The 19,219-nt window shown below is 36.4% G+C and overlaps 3 protein-coding genes across 3 annotated transcripts; all 3 read left to right on the top strand.

Annotated features, from left to right (window-relative positions):
• The first annotated feature begins 261 nt into the window (after positions 1-261).
• LOC107778399 (MA3 DOMAIN-CONTAINING TRANSLATION REGULATORY FACTOR 1-like) lies at positions 262-6,471 on the top strand. Its single transcript, XM_016598651.2, has 4 exons — positions 262-733; positions 822-1,081; positions 3,307-3,401; positions 4,360-6,471. Exons 2-4 carry the CDS (start codon positions 832-834, stop codon positions 6,157-6,159), a joined length of 2,145 nt encoding a protein of 714 aa, XP_016454137.2. The 5' UTR covers positions 262-733; positions 822-831; the 3' UTR covers positions 6,160-6,471.
• An 824-nt stretch (positions 6,472-7,295) lies between these two features.
• On the top strand, positions 7,296-8,341 carry LOC107760915 (uncharacterized). The gene has a single exon (XM_016579048.2). The coding sequence runs from the start codon at positions 7,476-7,478 to the stop codon at positions 8,214-8,216; it is 741 nt and encodes a 246-aa protein (XP_016434534.1). The 5' UTR covers positions 7,296-7,475; the 3' UTR covers positions 8,217-8,341.
• A 4,970-nt stretch (positions 8,342-13,311) lies between these two features.
• Positions 13,312-17,231, top strand: LOC107760931 (CBBY-like protein). The gene is made up of 8 exons (XM_016579069.2): positions 13,312-13,701; positions 13,876-13,946; positions 14,090-14,248; positions 14,731-14,797; positions 15,329-15,424; positions 15,691-15,737; positions 15,919-15,999; positions 17,011-17,231. Exons 1-8 carry the CDS (start codon positions 13,390-13,392, stop codon positions 17,132-17,134), a joined length of 957 nt encoding a protein of 318 aa, XP_016434555.1. The 5' UTR covers positions 13,312-13,389; the 3' UTR covers positions 17,135-17,231.
• The last annotated feature ends 1,988 nt before the right edge of the window (positions 17,232-19,219 follow it).

Genomic DNA, 19,219 nt, shown 5'->3' with positions numbered 1-19,219 from the left:
AAAATGTATATTTAGGTTGTTTAAAGTTTGCGCAGAATATTTGGATTTTCTTAAAGCTATAACATTGTTATTTCTAGATAGTAGACAACTTTTCAAATCAAATAACTAGCTTTTCTCTGCTAGAAGTAGCGGAGCCACCTTATGCACCATTTAGTCATAAAATTATAGTATTATTTAGCTAGGTCAAAAATTTATTCAATGCATATTTAATTTTTTTGTCACTGTCTGCCAATAAAGGGGCATAAATGTAACGAAATTATCAAACCCTAAATCAGGTAACGTTGAATGGAGCTCCACAAATAGAGTCTCAGCTAAAGCGCGAAAGCCACGTGGATAGAGACGTTGTTGCTGACGTGTACATTTAATCATAGCCTCCCTATTTATACTCTTCATTCTCATCCATTTCCAGGCAGTGCCCCCACTCTTCTCACGCTTTTCTTTGTCAAATCTCAATCTATAAATCCACAAACCTATACATACAAAAGGATATACTCATCTTTTCCATTTAACCGTTTTTCACTTGGATTTCATTGATCTAGCGTTTCAACAGCACGCTGGAGTGTGTTTGTATGACTATTTGAGGATCGGATTCTGGATTGGTTCTCGATTTGCTATCCTCTCTTGGCTCGAGATCCGAGCCAAGAACAGAGGAATTAACGTTCGTTACACGATTAACTGATTAACTAATCGAATCGGTCGTACTCATCACTGTAGCCACTTGCAGTGTGGAGAGGTAAAAACCTGGACATAAATAGAATATGGAATGTATTCTGCTATTTCTTAACATTTGAAGCGGAGAGTTGATTGTTTGATGTGTGCAGGTTTTGTGAAATGGCATCGGGTGAGGGATTTCTGACTAAAGAACAGAGGGAGATGTTGAATGTTGCACCGCCGAATGTGGAGGTTTTGTCATCTTCACCCAAGTCTCCTACTCTGAAGTCTCCAGGTACGAAATCCTCGTCCGTTCTACTGTCGGAGCATCACGTGAAGGCACCAGGAGGTGGGAGGGCATCCACAGCTGGAATTGCTGTGAGACATGTACGACGTACGCACTCAGGGAAACATATCCGTGTTAAGAAGGGTGAGTATTACTTTTTGGCTGAATCATGACGATATTTTAGTTCTTCTCAAGTTTCTGTATTGAATTGTAGGCTCTGAATTATGACGGACTATCTTTTAATTCCCAGTCAACCGATTACATCCTGGTGCTTCTTACTGAGCTTAAGAGAAAAAGAAAGTTGTACTGTTTAACTGACTAAAATTTAAATTGAATAATCGAAATAGAAATGCCATTGTAAATCCCTTTTGAAGGTAGGCATATGGAAAATTTGAACTTTTCTCCCGTTATTGTGGATTGATGTACTTCGTGGGACTTAATTGTTCATAGTTTTAAAACAATCACGCTTATAGTTTTTTTTAAAAAAGCTACAGTGCGGAGAACTGTACATAGTGCTACACTTATTTTCCGTGTTATGTGATACTCTAAGAGTTCTTGGTCAGAGGTGAATTTTAGGATTTAAATTCGATGACTTTAACCTTGCAAGGTAGTTTACCACTCAGCCCTTGCATTTTGAAATTGTGGGTTCAAAATTTTGATGTGTTGAAATTTTAGTGATTTTTTTACATATGCATTTTTCATTTCGTGTTAAAAATTGTTTAGTCCAGTTAAACTCATGCTCCCACTATGCGTACCCCGTAACACCTATGTTTTACTCCATACAATATCAATAATTTCGGAAAGGACTTATTGGGTCAAGAGCATGGTCTAGGTCAAATGAAGTGAAAAATTACTTGGGCGAGCAAGGTTCAAATCCAAACAGAGATAAAAAATAGTGGGTGATTTTTCTTATCTGGTTAAGCTTGGCGACAGAGTTACCCAGTGTCTATGCTGGTGAGAGGTAGCATGTGCCCATTGCCTTAGATCGAAGTGTGCCCAAGCTGGCCCAAACTCTACTTCTATTACTCACATATTCCTAATTCGTGACATTCTTTCTAAACGTCTCAAATGTACTTTGAACACCTGCGAACACCACCATTGTTACTCACTCTAGTAATAATGTTCAATACGATTTTTCATGAGTTCCAAAGATTTCAATTCATTTGACAAGTCCTTTATTAGATCTGGAGGTGATGTATTCCTTATCTTGTTAAGTTTTCAGTTAGTACTTCAAATTTCTTTTATTACTAATATAACGCACATATCAAGTTAATATCTTGTAAATGGGTGGAATACTCGGCAGAGGGGCGATAGAGCTCTTTCATCTTTGCCAAGCCAAATGGCGTTGAAATAAAGTAGGGAGGATGGAGTGTATGTTTTTTGTGGGGTGGGGACCTTTCATGAGTTTTCGTGGATATGTGAGCATTGTGTTCTATTAATGCCAAGATTTAGTTTATGTTTACCTACAAGCAGTGTTGTCAAAAGCGAAAAGCATTAGAAAGTGCTCCAGGTCTATTGAGGCTTTATGCGCGAACTGCAATTGAAGTTTGGGCAATTTAAGAAGGCGCAACGAAGAACCATATATATATATATATATATATATATATATATATATATATATATATATATATGCAAGACAAATATTATAGCTTCATTCATGTTGATTTTCTTAACATATAATATGTGTTTTTGACAATAGTATTTAAGATTTTGTACTATTTTATTCAAGATAGAACTCGTGGTCAATTGGGCGCACATTTTAGTGCCTTGCCTACATTGAACCGCAGCGTAAGGGACGCGAACCACCTAGACCGAGCTTCTCTGAGCTTTAGGGCGTAAGCATGCCTCAAATGAGCCTTTGACAACACTGCCTACCCTACCAGCACTTTAGATTTGTCATATTCATCGTGCAAAGATCTAACTAGTAGGAGCTGAAGTTCGTTAGTAACATCCTTGCCCGAGGGCGCATGAGTGATAGTCCAAGCATTTTTCTGACATTAGTTTTGCAGGTGATTGGTTTTAATTGTCCAGTTCTCTCTCTCTCTCTCTCTCTCTCTCTCTCTCTCTCTCTCTCTCTCTCTCTCATGTTGGTTTAACAGGTTTGCAGCTCTAGCTGAGTGACCTTTTGAGGTACTGCGGTACTAGCCTAGGCTTTGGTATCATCCTTCTTGTCTTGCCTCATCCTCCTGAATCCTTACCAATTGATTTTCCAATAGTTTGAAGCCTGGAAATTGAGAAATGGCATCCCTTTCTCTTGCGACTTTATCGTGTTCTCGAATGCAAAAGCATGCAGCTTGTATGCTTTCTTGAAAAATTTCTTTTTCTGTCCATATACTGAATGCTTTTCTTTATTTGATGGTGAGAAACAGATGGTGCTGGTGGTAAAGGCACTTGGGGAAAACTGCTCGATACTGAAGGTGAATCTCATCTTGATAGAAATGATCCAAACTACGACAGTGGTGAGGTGCGTCTTGCGATTTATTCAACTATACTTCTTAGGTGAAAAAAGTAACTTTAAATTTGTTGTATCGCATGTTACATTATTCTCCATTGGAGTACTGAAATCATTTTTTGGCAATATTACATTGTACAATGGACCATAATGCCTCCCCTCAGGTTCTAAAACCTTGCAAACATTATGTACGCTATACAATATTGGATTAAAATGCAAAAGAAAAGGTAATTAGAAGAATGAGAGGGAATCATTGGTGAGAAAGAAATAATGCAAAGGAAATTAATGTATACACTTTAGTCTAAGTATCGTGATTGTGTAGAGAACGGCAGAAGTGAAGGTTCATAATGATAGTATATTTCAGTACTAAGTTATTTTTCTAAGTGCACCTAATGTATATCCAATGCAGCATGATTAATTTCTTGTTCTTTCTTTCCTGTCTATTTATAATCTGTCTCCATAGCTACTGATTTGTTATGGCTCCCAGAATCCAGATACCTTTCTACTGAATTCATAAAACAGCAGAGAATTGAGTCCTAAGACTCAGACACCTTTTTCACTGAGGAACCTACTTGACCCCTAAGCCGAGGCTCCCAATTGTTTCCTTGAAGTACATGTAGTCCACATTTTTTCTATATGCCATAAGCATGGTCATCAAAAGAAACATTACTGGTGATGAGCAGTATTTTAAATTTAAATCCTTAGAGTTATAATCACATATGACGGGAAGAACTTTTGTTCTCTCAAAGAAAAAGTAGTGAGGACACAAAATACATATCTTAGTTAAAGAAAATTCTAGTTTTCCATCAGGAAATTCCATCTTTTCTGAACCAATTGATTCATCTTCTAGTGATCTAGTCCGTTTTACCTGTAATTGCTAGATTGATCAGTGTATTAGAATACTGTCTCAGTTATATTTCATGAGGTTTTTATATTAATGCTATATTCCTCCTTTACTGTAAATGAACAGGAGCCATATGAGCTTGTAGGAACTGCTGTGTCTGATCCATTAGATGATTATAAGAAATCAGTAGTATCAATTATAGAGGAATACTTCAGCACTGGTAATGTGGAACAGGCTGCGTCTGATCTCAAGGAATTAGGTTCAACTGAGTATCACCCATATTTTATTAAGAGGCTTGTTTCTTTGGCAATGGATAGGCATGACAAGGAGAAGGAAATGACTTCAGTTCTTCTTTCTGCTCTTTATGCCGATGTCATCAGCCCTACCCAGATCAGCAAGGGGTTTTACATGCTTCTGGAGTCTGCTGATGACTTGTCAGTGGACATACCAGATACTGTTAATATCCTTGCTTTATTCATTGCACGGGCTGTGGTCGATGACATTCTTCCACCAGCTTTTATTGCCAGAGTCAGAAAAATGCTCCCAGAATCCTCCAAGGGGTTTCAGGTGTTGCAAACTGCGGAGAAGAGCTATCTCTCAGCTCCACACCATGCAGAACTTGTAGAGAGGCGCTGGGGTGGCAGCACCCAGTTCACTGTTGAGGAAGTCAAGAAAAGGATTGCTGAACTATTGAGAGAATATGTTGAGAGTGGAGACACTGTTGAGGCCTGCAGATGCATAAGACAGTTGGAAGTTTCTTTTTTCTATCATGAAGTTGTCAAGAGAGCTCTAGTTTTAGCCATGGAGATGCGGTCTGCTGAACCACTTATTCTAAAACTTTTAAAGGAGGCTTCAGAAGAGGGTCTTATAAGTTCCAGTCAAATGGTGAAGGGCTTTGCTAGGTTGGCCGAGAGTATTGATGATCTTTCACTGGATATTCCTTCTGCTAAAACATTGTTCCAGTCAATTGTTCCTCAGGCAATCTCCGAGGGGTGGCTTGATGCATCTTTTCTGAAAACCTCAGAGGAAAATGGGCAAGCAAATGGTCCGGATGATGAAAAAATGAAGCAATACAAGAAACATATTGTTAGCATAATCCATGAGTATTTTTTTTCGGATGACATTCCGGAGCTAATCCGGAGTCTTGAAGATTTGGGGCAACCTGAGTTCAACCCCATTTTTCTGAAGAAGCTAATCACCCTTGCCATGGACAGGAAAAACAAGGAAAAGGAAATGGCATCTGTTTTGCTTTCTGCACTTCATATTGAGATTTTTTCAACTGAAGACATAGTAAATGGATTTGTGTTGCTACTGGAATCTGCAGAAGATACAGCTCTTGACATTTTAGATGCTTCCAATGAACTCGCTCTTTTCCTTGCTAGGACCGTAATAGATGATGTCCTTGCTCCACTGAATTTGGAAGAGATATCGAACAGGCTGCCACCAAATTGCAGCAGTGGATTGGAGACCGTCTGTACGGCTCAATCACTTCTGTCTGCTCGGCATGCTGGAGAAAGGATCCTAAGGTGTTGGGGTGGTGGGACTGGATGGGCTGTGGAGGATGCTAAGGATAAGATACAAAAGCTCCTTGAGGAATTTGAAAGTAGTGGTGTTCTCAGCGAAGCTTGCCAGTGCATACGAGATCTTGGAATGCCATTCTTCAACCATGAGGTGGTGAAGAAAGCTTTGGTTATGGCAATGGAGAAGAAGAATGATAGGATGCTGGATTTGCTGCAAGAGTGCTTTAACGAGGGGCTTATCACCATCAACCAGATAACTAAAGGCTTTGGGAGGATCAAGGATGGACTTGATGATCTGGCTCTTGACATTCCGAATGCAAAGGATAAATTCACGTTTTATGTGGAGCATGCCAAGGAAAGAAGCTGGCTGTTACCGTCCTTTGGGTTATCTGATGATGCATCTTAAATGAGTAGATCATATACATTAGCTTGTTACATCTCTGCTTGTTGTTCGTTGATGCATTCTCTAAGTAGCTCGTGCCGTTTTGTTGGTACTGGTGGATGGACACGGACTGTCCAGTCCTTCCTAATAACTCTTTCTTTCAAGTTTCTTGTATGATGGATATTTGTTGATGTAAAAATTAGGCCTGTCATGTGTTCATCTAACGCATACTGCATTACCCTTATAGTCTTCCATAAGGGTGTTAGTACAGATAATTAACAATAATCCTGCATTTCCTGAAGTTTAATCAATTTTTGGTCAATTCTACATTGTTTACTCTCTTAATGCCATTTGCTTGTTGATACTTGATACTTCATGGAGATATTAGAAGTAAAATTGTATGAGCATCTGCAGCTGCAAGCACATTTTGAATGTCAAATTTTAAGTTACGAACGCTGAAATCATGATGATTTAGCATATAAAAGAAAATAGTGTTAGAAAACCATGGCTAGTTTACAGGCGATTTGTCTCGAAAAGAAAAAAAGAGATATCATCCGACTCAAAATTTTGGGAAAGCTTGCTTCCCAGCTTTCAATAACTTTCTAGATGTCCCATTTATCCTAAAGATATTATCTTGCCACTTATGTTCAGAATTCTTCAAATTAAGTTAAGATTATTTAGCTGCTTGTATACAGATATATACAATTCGAATCTCTTACGTTAAAATTTTTTGTTCAAATAAAATCGAACACCTAATGACGAATAAAGATTTTATAGTATATAAGCTCTACTTACTTTGGTGGAGAAAAAAAAAGATCTACTTACTACTAAGACTGGGTTGTATATCCCGATTCAAGGAGTGTTTTATCTTTTAACGTGTCTTATGCAGCTCAAAGTCGAATTAGTCAGATTCCAAAGTGATATACAAATATCAGGTAAAAAAAAGGAATATTTACACAAATAGTTATATACATATATTATACATTGATTATACATGATTATACACATATTAATATAAATTATACTGATGTTATACGTCTGCCAGCTATCTTTAGTTTATGTGACTGAGTGGGCGGCTAAAAGTTGTATATTATATGTTTATAATACAGATATATACATTTTGTTTGGGCGCCTCAAATATATAGGAGTATTTCTTTTTAAAAACCCGCTTCATATGTAAAGCACCTTATTTCTATAATTCTATGCTTTTCTTATTATTTCACGCAATCCTCCTCCCTCGACACCCCTCAATTTTCCATAACAAACTTTCTGTTCAAATTTCAAAATAAGAAACCCAATATTTTACGTGTAGATATATCCATTCTCCATATCATGTAAGCATGAAGATAAATATTCAGAAACTGCCTCTGGCCCTCAAGCCTTTCATCCTTTCCCTCTTTCTCTCTCTATCCTTCTTAGCCTTCCTCTGTTTACAAACTCCACGTCACTCTCTCCAAAAACCCACCACCGCTAATCTCCCACCGGACCTCCGAATCCGACCCGGTTATTCCTCCTACGATGCATACATCGAGCGCCAGCTCAATAAGACCCTTAACCCGAAACTCCGACAAATCTGGACAACCCGGGATTGGGATCGTAAAGTCCGGGTCTTCTCTGAATTCTTCGAAGATTTAAAGCTTCGAGGTTTCTTATCTAATAATTCAAAAGCTCTTTGTGTTGGTGCACGGGTCGGGCAGGAAGTGGCGGCACTAAAACGGGTCGGAGTTAACGATTCAGTTGGCATTGATCTGGTACCTTATCCTCCCTTAGTGATTAAAGGTGACTTTCATCATCAGCCGTTTGATGATCAGACTTTTGATTTGGAGTTTTCAAATGTGTTTGATCATGCGCTTTATCCGTGGAAGTTTGTAGGGGAGATCGAACGGACGTTGAAGCCCGGGGGGATTTGCGTGTTACACGTGTCGTTATCTAGACGGGCTGATAAGTATTCGGCTAATGATTTGTACAGTGTGGAGCCACTTAAGGAATTGTTCAAGATGTCTGAGCTGATTGAGGGGAGGCGCATTGATGGATTTGGGTTGGATACAGAGGTGGTTTTTAGGAAGAAGAAGAAAAAGTAGAAAATTGTGAATCTTATCTGCATTAGGTTTTTAATACTATGTTGAATTCTTTTATTTATCTCTAATTTCCTTATAGGAGTATTTGATCGTTGAAAAGATACAAGGTAAAAAATAGGAATTATATATTCATGCGAAACTATTTTCTTTTTAATTAGTTTGTCACATTTTAGTATTACTCTTATTTGGGCAAAATATAAATAGGTTGGAGGATAGTTAGTCAAAAAAGTATATAAAATATACTAATATATATATATATATATATATATATATATATATACAAAAAGATTTTTTTGATATTATTTTTGGAAGCGATTAAATATATCTGTGGGCTTAGGGTTGCCTCTTAATTACACATAAGACCTTCATAAGAAGCACAATAAGTATCAAGGACAAATGAGTAATTTACCAAGCACACCTTGTAAAGTATGGTCACGTGCTTAGTTAGGACTTTGGGAAAGAGCTGGTTTTTGGTCAAAGTGCTGAAAGGTACCACTATTGACGAAAGTAACGAAATTACTTAACAATACATCGCATTAATTTGTGCGAGGTACGTACCTTAAATATTTCTTTTTCCTGAATTAAGCTATAGAAAAGCAAAAACTCGAAAAAGAACATTCTTAAATGAAACCATTACTCCTAAAGAAGACAGAAGATAATACAATTTGCTTGCGCTTTTAATATGCTGAGGAGACATCGATATATTCAACCAATTAACGACCTTCTCTTTTTGTGTAGTAGAAAAGTTAGATTCGTTAGGTCACGGATAGGGAATGAATAAAGTTTAAAAGGGACCACTATATATATAGAGAGAGATTCCCTAGGAATAATGCCTTCAAGTTTTTCTTGAAAGAAGGAAAAAAATAAAAACTAAGGACAACCCTTAGCTTCTCACGGACGCACACAACACAACAAAAGACAAGAGTGAACCAGTAATGTGGATTGCATCAACTTCCAACCTAAAAGTCATTCGCAATTGGATTTAAATTAGGTGAACAAACAGTATTAGAAATTTAAAATGTAGTTTAACTTGTTATAATGGTTTAATTATCACTTTTACCATAGTATCAATTAATGTTCATACCAAAAACTTACATACTAAATTAACTTTATAAATGACTTATTTTATAAAATACTTGTCATGACTCAGCCTAGGGCCACGACGGATAACCGACACTAAGTGTCGATCATCACTAAACTTGCTGATAATATACTAATCAAGAATATAAATGGATAAACTGAACAAGCATAAGCATAGCTGATAAGAATTGTACAATCTGAAAAGGTGACAGGGCTAACACAAGCTGATATATAGAAACATACTAGCTGCACAAGTGCATATCTATAGACCTCTAGGAGTGCTGAACTGAAAAAGTACTGGACGGAACAAGGCCTCGCCATATCCAAACTAGCTGACTGTACACATACCAAAAGATAAGTAACTCCAGGAGTAAGCGGAGTGACTCCAATAACTGGTGGATGGCCTACTGATGTGGCTCAAGCACTGATCTATCTGTACCTGTGTGGCATGAAACGCAACGTCTCCAGAAAAAAAAGGGACGTGAGTACGATATGTATAAAGTATGTAGGGTGGAAAGCATATGTAAAGCATACTAAAGTATGAATGTAAGATGAAAATCTGAATATAAGCTCAAAGCTAAACAAGAGTCTAAACTAGCAACTAATCTCGAACTGAACCGAAGTTTAAGCTGAAACTCTGCTAAAACTGAACAACAATCTGAACTGGTACTTGGCTGGTGTTATGGGCTATATCCCCCCAAATCAGGTAACTGTAAAACTAAACTAGCCTCATGTATAATCATGTAATGCAAACCGTAGCTATATACGCGTATATAACATGCATGACTGGTGTTATGGGCTATATTCCCCCATCAGATAAATATATAATCAACAGGCTCGACTGGTGTTATGGGTTATCTTCCCCTAGAAAATAATCAATAGGCCTCGCTGGCGTTATGGGCTATCTTCCCCAGCATATATTCAATAGTCCTCGCCGGTGTTATGGGCTATTTCCCCCAGCATAATGAATGTAAGCATGTATGAGGCATAACACATGTGGTAACATCATATGGACTCAAGAGATCATGAAGGAAACCATAAACAGAATCGCAAATGTAATCTGACGCTCGCCATCAATAAGTTGGACGGAGGAGTCTATCCTCATTTTAGGGAAAAACTAAGTATGTACATGAGATTCTAAGGTTAATTAACTCATTAGGATCCCTCTATAATCAATTTAGAACCAAGGAACTCAAGATTTGTCTCACTCTTCGAATTTTCAAAAATTTTATCAGAGTTTCCCTTAAAATTGGATGATCCCCAAAAACAACAGCAAGCACCACAATATACACGGGAATGGATACCCGACCAAGATGATAATATCAAACTAAAGGAGATCTAGTTATTCACGGAAGTGTCAAACGATCGACAAAAAGGAATTGTGAATGTAATGTTGACTCGTAGTGGCTAACTTGTGACATAAAAGTCTAAATATGATTTAGAAATAATCTAAGTATCAAAACATGACAATTAAGCAGAACAAACAGAAGTCTGGATGGCATAGGCCAAATTGGCGATTTGCCCGTTTGTTTTTGTTGTGTTTTGAAGTTCCAACCTAAACTATTTTCTTTCATAATTCACATATGAAATTGAATAATATACAAGGATACAATACACGCTGATATTTCCCTTGAAAAATACTTAAAAAGATCAAGAAGAAAGGGTAGAACATAGCTAAACCAAATCATGCTGAAAACGAAACGAAAACCCTACATACCTCTTGTGTTCTTGCTTCTAAACCTTGTTCCCTTTGATGCACACCAATACGTATGCTTGTATAGCTAAAATACAAAGGTGACAAGCTTCCTTAGCCATGAATCTCTTTCCAAACCTCGAGATATAAGGATAAAGGAGAACAGCAAAGGCTTACGTATGTCGTAAGGATCGTGTTGATGTGTTCGCCTCTGATTTTGAGTTGCGGATGATGGAATTGCTTCAAAATTCTAGGGATATGTATAGGATCTCTAGAGAGTTTTTAGGTCTGATTTGGGTCTAAATACGGCTTAGAGACGAAGTCCACAACTTTATATAACAAGATAATTCTCTACCGACCTTGTGGGTTCCAAAGGAGATGCTTGCGCAGTATCGCGAAAATGTGAATATCTCTCTACTCTGATATCGTATTGACAAACATTATAATGCTTTAGAATCTAGACTCGTAGATCTTCAATTTGGCGGATGGATCACCCCGTAATTCCAAGTACATTGAGAGAAATGCTCAGTAAATTAGAGCAAAATTTTTAATAAAATTATAAATGTAACTTGCGGCAACTTTTATCGACTTTTGTTTCATAACTCGTTTGACTTCAAAATTTAACACACGACTATAATACGACTAAAATACCTCATAAAATCACATACTTATCATGTTAAGTATCCTAGTATCACCCCAAAAGTACGGGTTATAACATTCTCAACTTGCCGACTTTCAACGAAACTTATTTTCTTCTATTTGTTTAGCTTCTAAACCTTTTGGTACTTGCAGTTCATGATATTAAATATTTGTTACCTCCAAGGTAACATGATTAACTTACTTTATGTACTTTCAGAGATGATCTCATTTTCGAGTTTAAATTAACTGACTTACGACGTACTTTTATGTACGAAAATATGGAGTGTAATCTTACCAAAAAAAAAAACATGAAGCGTAACAATCCTTTTCATTGTCTGTGCATAAAATTTGAACGCTTGTCAATTATGTTGTATGTAATGCTATAATTTGCCGATATCTAAATGTGATAATCGAGAACCGTAATTGTTATTTGATCGATTCTTGCCATAATGCTCTGGCTTTAATATCTGCCTGCTATCACATCAAACTGAAATATTAAAAAAATGGTTGAATTTCAATTAGATACCTTTTTCTCGGTTCCAAGTACAACTCAAGTTTAAAGTTACATGAGATAATTCAGTGATAGAAGCGTGCATTGGAAATTTGGATTCATGCACTTCCTTTGTAAAAGTTTAATGCAACAAAAATGAATTAATGGGGTGACTAGCTCTATGGAAGTGCCAACTTCTGATTTTTGCTATATAAATAAAGAGGACGACGTAAATCACAAGAGCACCTAAATTGGTTAACCACTAAGGTTCAATGTTTTTTGCTAGTCACCGCAAACTTGAAAAATAGTAGGAAATGTAAGCTTAGATAAAGTTCCTAATTTAATTTACAATAAAGTATATATATGGAAGAAAGCTTTACTCAACAGGAAAAGTTTTGTTAGAAGTCTTTGCTCTTTAATCCATGCTAATTGCTATGAATTATGATGATTTTGCAATTTTCACAAGCACAAATAGGCAAAGTAATGGGCTTTAAAATACTGTCCGTTTAGCTTCGTACACTTGGCCCATAAGAAAGTTTCAAACTTGACTGACATAATCAAGAATGAGCGAAAAGCACTAGTAGCATTTTTTAGGACCCCTATTTAAGGAATAGTCAAATTTTATGAAATTTTAAAGTTTAACTGCCTCAAAATCAACTTCCGAGTCTGAAGTTCCGTGTCGTACACGATCTACTTTGCACGTTTTATCTTTCAGCCATTCACCTATCCGCTTGGCAGGCAAGATATCTTAATCCGTCTTCAATTTTATAACTCACACCGAATTATATGATCAAATTTTATAAACCTTAATAGAAAAAACTAGTGAAATTAGAACGCTTAATTTTCGCAGTGTAGGTTGTAATGATAGATGACCTATAAATAGAGAGATCCACACTTTTTCCCCCCATATTCTCTCTTACACGTTACGAATTATTTTGTAATCTTCTTCAAATTAAGTTTAATTAGACAGACCCTCTCCTCTTTTTTTTTGTCTCAACTTTCTCTATTTCCTTAGTTTCACTAGTGGCATTCTTTTATTTTCATTTTATGTGGTACGTTTTTCTTTTAATTCGTCCAAAAAAAATTATTCATAACTTCAAATTATGATTTCGACCGCAATGCGGGGCTACTTCGATTGTGTGTTATGCTTCGGGGTAGGGTCATGGGGCGGATAACATATGGTTGGAAAACCGTTATTTTCCAACCAAATGAAATGAAGCGGCTATTCTCTGAGATAAACGAGTGGTAGTGGACTTTGAGAAGCAACAATTCCAATGGCGTTAAGGGTTGTCTCTTCCCCAACCATCTTTTCTTCACAAAGAAAAGCAGCTTCTGTTCTGCCATCCACAGTTACACTACCCAATACAAACAGCGCACTGCTCTCTTCAAAATCAGTAGCCACTCTTCTTAATAGCAAGAGTAAGAAGACGAGTAGGCGTAATATTGGTGTGGTGGTTACGTGTTCTGTTTCGCCTTCGTCGGAAGCCTCAGTTCTCCCAAAGGCACTGCTCTTTGACTGCGACGGTGTACTTGTTGATACCGAGAAAGATGGTCACCGTATTTCTTTCAATGACACCTTTGCTGAGGTACCTACACTTTCACTACTCCCTTGAAATTGAACGCTTGATTTCATGCTGAACCTGAATTTAGTGTTTGATAGAACTGTGATTGCTCAAAAGAGTGATTTTTTTTATCTGATTTCTCTTATTTTTGTTGATAACCTTTTGATCATAAGGATTCACTATTTACATGGTACGCAGAAGGAATTGGGTGTAACTTGGGATGTGGATTTGTATGGAGAATTGCTCAAAATTGGAGGTGGAAAAGAAAGGTAACGTTAATTCCTTCTAGAAAAATGATTTAGTTTTTCCAATTAGGAGAGAAATAGAAATTTATCTAGAGTTTCAGTTTATCATTTCATTCATAGAGCAGCCTTAAATTGATCTCATTGTGGTTGACTTGTTTTGTTTATAGGATGACAGCCTACTTTAATAAAGTGGGTTGGCCAGAAAATGCACCCAAAACTGAAGAAGAAAGAAAGCGGTTTATTGCAGGACTTCACAAGCGAAAGACAGAATTATTCATGGCTCTCATTGAGAAGAAATTGCTGCCACTTCGGCCAGGTGTTGCAAAGTAAGCTCTTTAACTTTATCTCGTTAAAGAAGTAGAATAGTTACAATGCATTCTGGAGCTTCAGTAATCCAGAATTAATCATCATGTACATTAGTTAATGAATTTCATTTAGCTTTGAGATGAACATATTCTTTCCATATGCTTCGAACATATGCAGTCCTGACCCAGGACTACATTCTTTTTCTTTTCCTTTTTGTTTCGAGCATTTAAGACAACTATTCAAGGATATGACAACCATGCAGTAAGTTCTATCTAGGCGCCGAGGTTTTCAGGGTTGAAGACTCTTGTATCTGTCATATTTAATATAGTTATGGAATAATAAATCAAAATCAGTTATGGTTAGCATCTTAATATGAAAAACTCATTATGGTTAATTAGACATATAGGACCGTAAATATATGGTCAAAATTTCAATAGTCAGAATAATTTTCCTTAAGATTGTTCTTCTCCATATTTTAAGAGTTTCGAACTAAATATTACAGGTTGGTTGATCAAGCTCTGGGTAATGGAGTGAAAGTTGCAGTATGCAGCACTTCCAATGAAAAGGCGGTATGAGTAATCAGGTTCTAAAGTGTTTGTATTATGTGCCAATGTCGAGTCTATTGACAATTATCTGCTATTAAATGTTGCCGCTATGCTCAGACTTTTTGTATTCCTGTATGATGTTTACTAATTTATCACGATAAAGAACCATGAGTAAATAAACGGGCATATATTTAACCATTTTACCTTTTGATGATCTATTTAACCTAAATTCACCGCTTTAGTAGACATTGTAGTTTCTTAGACCAAGAAAATGATATGGGAAGCTATTGCCACTTAAAATTATAGGAAGAGATCTACTCTAGGAGAAATTCATCTGATACTAAAACTGCTAGGTTTTCCTTTTGCTCCTATTGAATTGGTTACAGCACAAGATGCTAACTGCTGGCTTGCTATCTGGAGTTGCTCATCTGTTGGAAGAAATAAGAAAGAAAAAAAACAGAAAATAAAGCACTGGCATGGATTATTTGTTGTCACCATCCTAAGATAATGATTTGTTTTGTGGTCACAATTTTAAGTAAATCTGCTGAAATTCAGGTCTCAGCGATAGTCTCATGCTTGTTGGGACCAGAGCGAGCGGAAAAGATCCAGATATATGCGGGCGACGTGGTTCCTCGCAAGAAGCCTGATCCGGTAAACATCTCATCCCTCATTATCTAAAATTTTGAAAATATATGTTCCATTAGCGTTCTCTATACTTCTTTTGCTCTCTGAAGTCCATCAATGTATAAAGATGATCTGCAAACTCTGGTGTATAGCTATTTTAAACGTATGAACTGTGGCTTTCTCTTCAGCAAGTTGCAGTAGAACTTCAATTTGAGGAGACACGTAGTCTCTAGTACTGTCGTAGCAGTGAGAAGTCTTTAGATGTTTAATACCATATACTTTCTTCCTTGCAGGCCATTTATCTATTAGCAGCCGACACCCTTGGGGTTGATCCTTCAAGGTATTTTACACAGAAAGCTTATACTTGAATTGGGAACTAACGTTATGACACCTTTGAGAAGTTACATGATTATAGATTGAAGCAGAGAGTAAATGCTTTTATTATATCATGGATCTTGCTGTTAGCATTTGCTACTTTTAACATTTTCTTTCTGAATTCTAAATATTGTTATGGTTTGCAGCTGTGTTGTTGTAGAAGATAGTGGCATAGGTCTTGCAGCTGCCAAAGCGGCTGGAATGAAGTGCATTGTGACTAAGAGTGGGTAAGTTGCTTTTTATTTGAACCAACCACCTCTGTCTCTCTCCCTGGTGCATATTTCGGTTCTCTCTTTTTCAACGATTGTTAACAGGAATTCTCTTGCTTGGTTTCTGAAATTCTATGTTAGTGAAACATCTTGTTGAAGCATAACCTAGGTAGAATATTTCATGATCAAACGGACAGCTTTTCAGGAAAACCTATAGAGCATCGTTGAAGTTGATAGCCAAAAAAAGCAAAATATGTTTGACTGGGAAGCCAATGGTTTCTATTGTTTGATTTTGCAAACCTGGCTCATTCTCCCTAGGATATTTCCTTCAATCGAAATGGCATTCCTGACTAGAGTCCTCTTAGCACTTAGGTGAACATGGTGGAGGTGGCAAAGTTGTTCAAACTTGCACTGTAAGGCGTGAAAAGGGTTTAAAGATAACATTTTTGCACGTCTAAATACGTCTGAAGACTGATTTTTAGTTGTCGGTGAGGGCTTGAGGCTCCATCTTGGATATTTTCTAATCGCTTAGACGCACAAGAGGTTTGCTCCAATTGCTTTCTGTTTACACTAGATCAGTTAAACTAGTCTAATCTAAGTGCAATTGAGGAGATAGAAGGGAAGGACATGCCTAATCAATAAGGGGAAGGTAACAAGGGTGATCTAGGTTGATGGTTTCTTTTCATTAAAACAAATTTCAGTATATGAAGTAAGCATCTATTTATGTTAAGAAGAAAGTAGGGATTATCTTATCATGACGGATAATGTTTATTGATTATTTTTAAAGGACCTCTCGTAGAGTATTAGGAGAGAGATGCATTGTCTAGATCTTGTTAGAGCTTTAACAGCTTTTGTGGTTTCCTTCTGAACGAGTAGCTAGTATCTTTTGTCTATGCTACTTGCTCTTTCACCACTGCTAGACCAATTCTTGCAGACTATTACCCTGTCGCGAATATCGTTTGGTTATTTTTGTATTAATCCGACATGTTATTGTTCTGTATAGTCAGTTAACTTCTATACTATACTCAGGTACACAGCGGGCGAAAATTTCTCAAATGCAGATGCAGTTTTTGATTGCATTGGAGATCCTCCAGAGGAACGGTTTGACTTGGCATTTTGTGGAAGCCTTCTTGAGAAACAATATGTCAGTTAGTTCATCAGGCAATCTGTTTGACTATACCACATATCAGTTCATGTACTGTATCTCCCCAATGACTGTTTAATAAAAAGCTTAATGTCATTTTATCTCTTGATGCCTTCTCTGCTAAAACTCCCTAAAGGGCTAAACCTATGTCTTGGACACATATTATGAACTTTGAGCTTTCCTTCTCATTTGGATTTGGGGACTGGGGAGAGGGGGTGGGATCAAAGGTAAATTACTATTTGCATAGCTTAAAGACAGAACTTACATTAAGGATAATAATCAGAACATAATTTAAGGACATTATCACATTCCTCGGATTTGTTACATAAACCCATTGGTCGTAAGTTCGTAACGATATGCAGTGCCTCATTAATCATCAACTTTTACTCAATCCGCCAATTTTTAAGGCCGACTCGGCATGGAATCATGTAACTTAATCTAACTCTGAGGCCTTAGCAAATATGATCTTTTAAATAATACCCAAACAAAAAAATTAAATGTAAATCTTAACGAATTTTACAAAACGTTGACATAATTATTCATATATGGTCCTTACGTTTGGGAAGGAAATAGGCCTTCATGGTCATTTACAAGGGATAATATTGCTTTTAGCCCGCGCCAGAAACTATTTACATCTGTAGCCGAAAAAGTGTATAAAATTTATATAATTTTTGTATATAACATACAGAATGTATATATATATATATATACAAAATATATACAAATTTTATATTTTTCGGCTATCATTTTTACAGCGGCTATACAGTGTCATTTTCCCCATTTACAATGTTAAAATTAAAAAAATATCTTTTTTAGATCTCTTATATAACATTGTGCACGTGTAGTCTTTTAAGTTTACATAATGAGGATATTTTGGTCTCCCAACCAGAACCAAACTAATTTTGAATGTCAAGTAAATTCTTAGCATGTAACATTAAAGTTGGATAAATCTCTGTGCACAAAGCAATTGTTATGACAGGCTATATGAGTTTATTGTATGAAATCTAAGCTTACATTTAATAAGAGGCTATTTTTATAATTTAAATAATAACACCTTTGCTTCAAGACTTATCTTGTTAGATAATAGTTAAACCTATGGAGTGACATATTGGGAAAATCACAAAACACACCAAAATTTATAGAGAATGAATAAGAGAAATTAATAGTTCCTAGGAATATATAATATACTTTTAAAAGCCACTTAAACTTGTAGGGCTTTTAAAAGCTGATACATGAACTTTAAACTTTCCCATTTGAACACTCAAACTCATTATTCCCTTAATTAATAAACACATCTGATCATTGACCATACACGCGTGTATTAAACATACACAGACATGTTCATCCAATCAGCAAATGACTAATGGATGTCTTATACATCAACGGCGCAAAAACCCTAACCCAACTGATCTGAGCGCCCCCTCCCTCCTTTTTTTTATTCCATAGACCGACCAAACACTCTCATTTTACATGTCTCTAACCAAACATTCCCCTGTTAAACCTAGGTTACTAATTGCCTGAAAAATCAGTCACCCCCTTCCAAAATCGATCATAATCACTCACCCATTTTTTTGTTTTCTTTTATTATCTGTTAATCTCGTTTGGATCGAGCTTCATTTGGTATATGCTTCCGATTCCAGTGACGTTATAGGATCTGAAGGTTAGTTTGTCTCTTTTGATGTCGTTTTCTCTTGTCATATGTTTTCTTATGAAATAATGTGCGATAGTCAAAGACTCAAAGTTATACTTTATCTGCATGCACAAAGTATTTATTATTTGGGATTTTAAATTAGGGTTTTTTGGGAAAACAGTTGAATCTTAACTTTACTTTAGGGATTTTGTCTCGTTTGATGTCGTTTTCTCTTTTGTCATCTAATTTCTTATGAAATAATGTGTGATAGTCAAAACTATATTTTATCTACATGCACAAATTATTTTGTTATTTGGAATTTTAAATTAGGGCTTTGGGGAAAAACAGTCGAACTTTAACTTTACTTTTGGATTTTTTTTTTCTTTTTTATGACGCATTTAGGGTTAAAAAATTAGGGCTTTTTTGCTTATCAAAATATTATTGTCTTCCACTGTGATAAAGTT

This window comes from Nicotiana tabacum, chromosome 4 (genome assembly GCF_000715075.1).
Source record: "Nicotiana tabacum cultivar K326 chromosome 4, ASM71507v2, whole genome shotgun sequence".
Classification (NCBI taxonomy): Eukaryota; Viridiplantae; Streptophyta; class Magnoliopsida; order Solanales; family Solanaceae; genus Nicotiana; species Nicotiana tabacum.
This window is presented reverse-complemented; position numbering and strand designations above follow the sequence as displayed.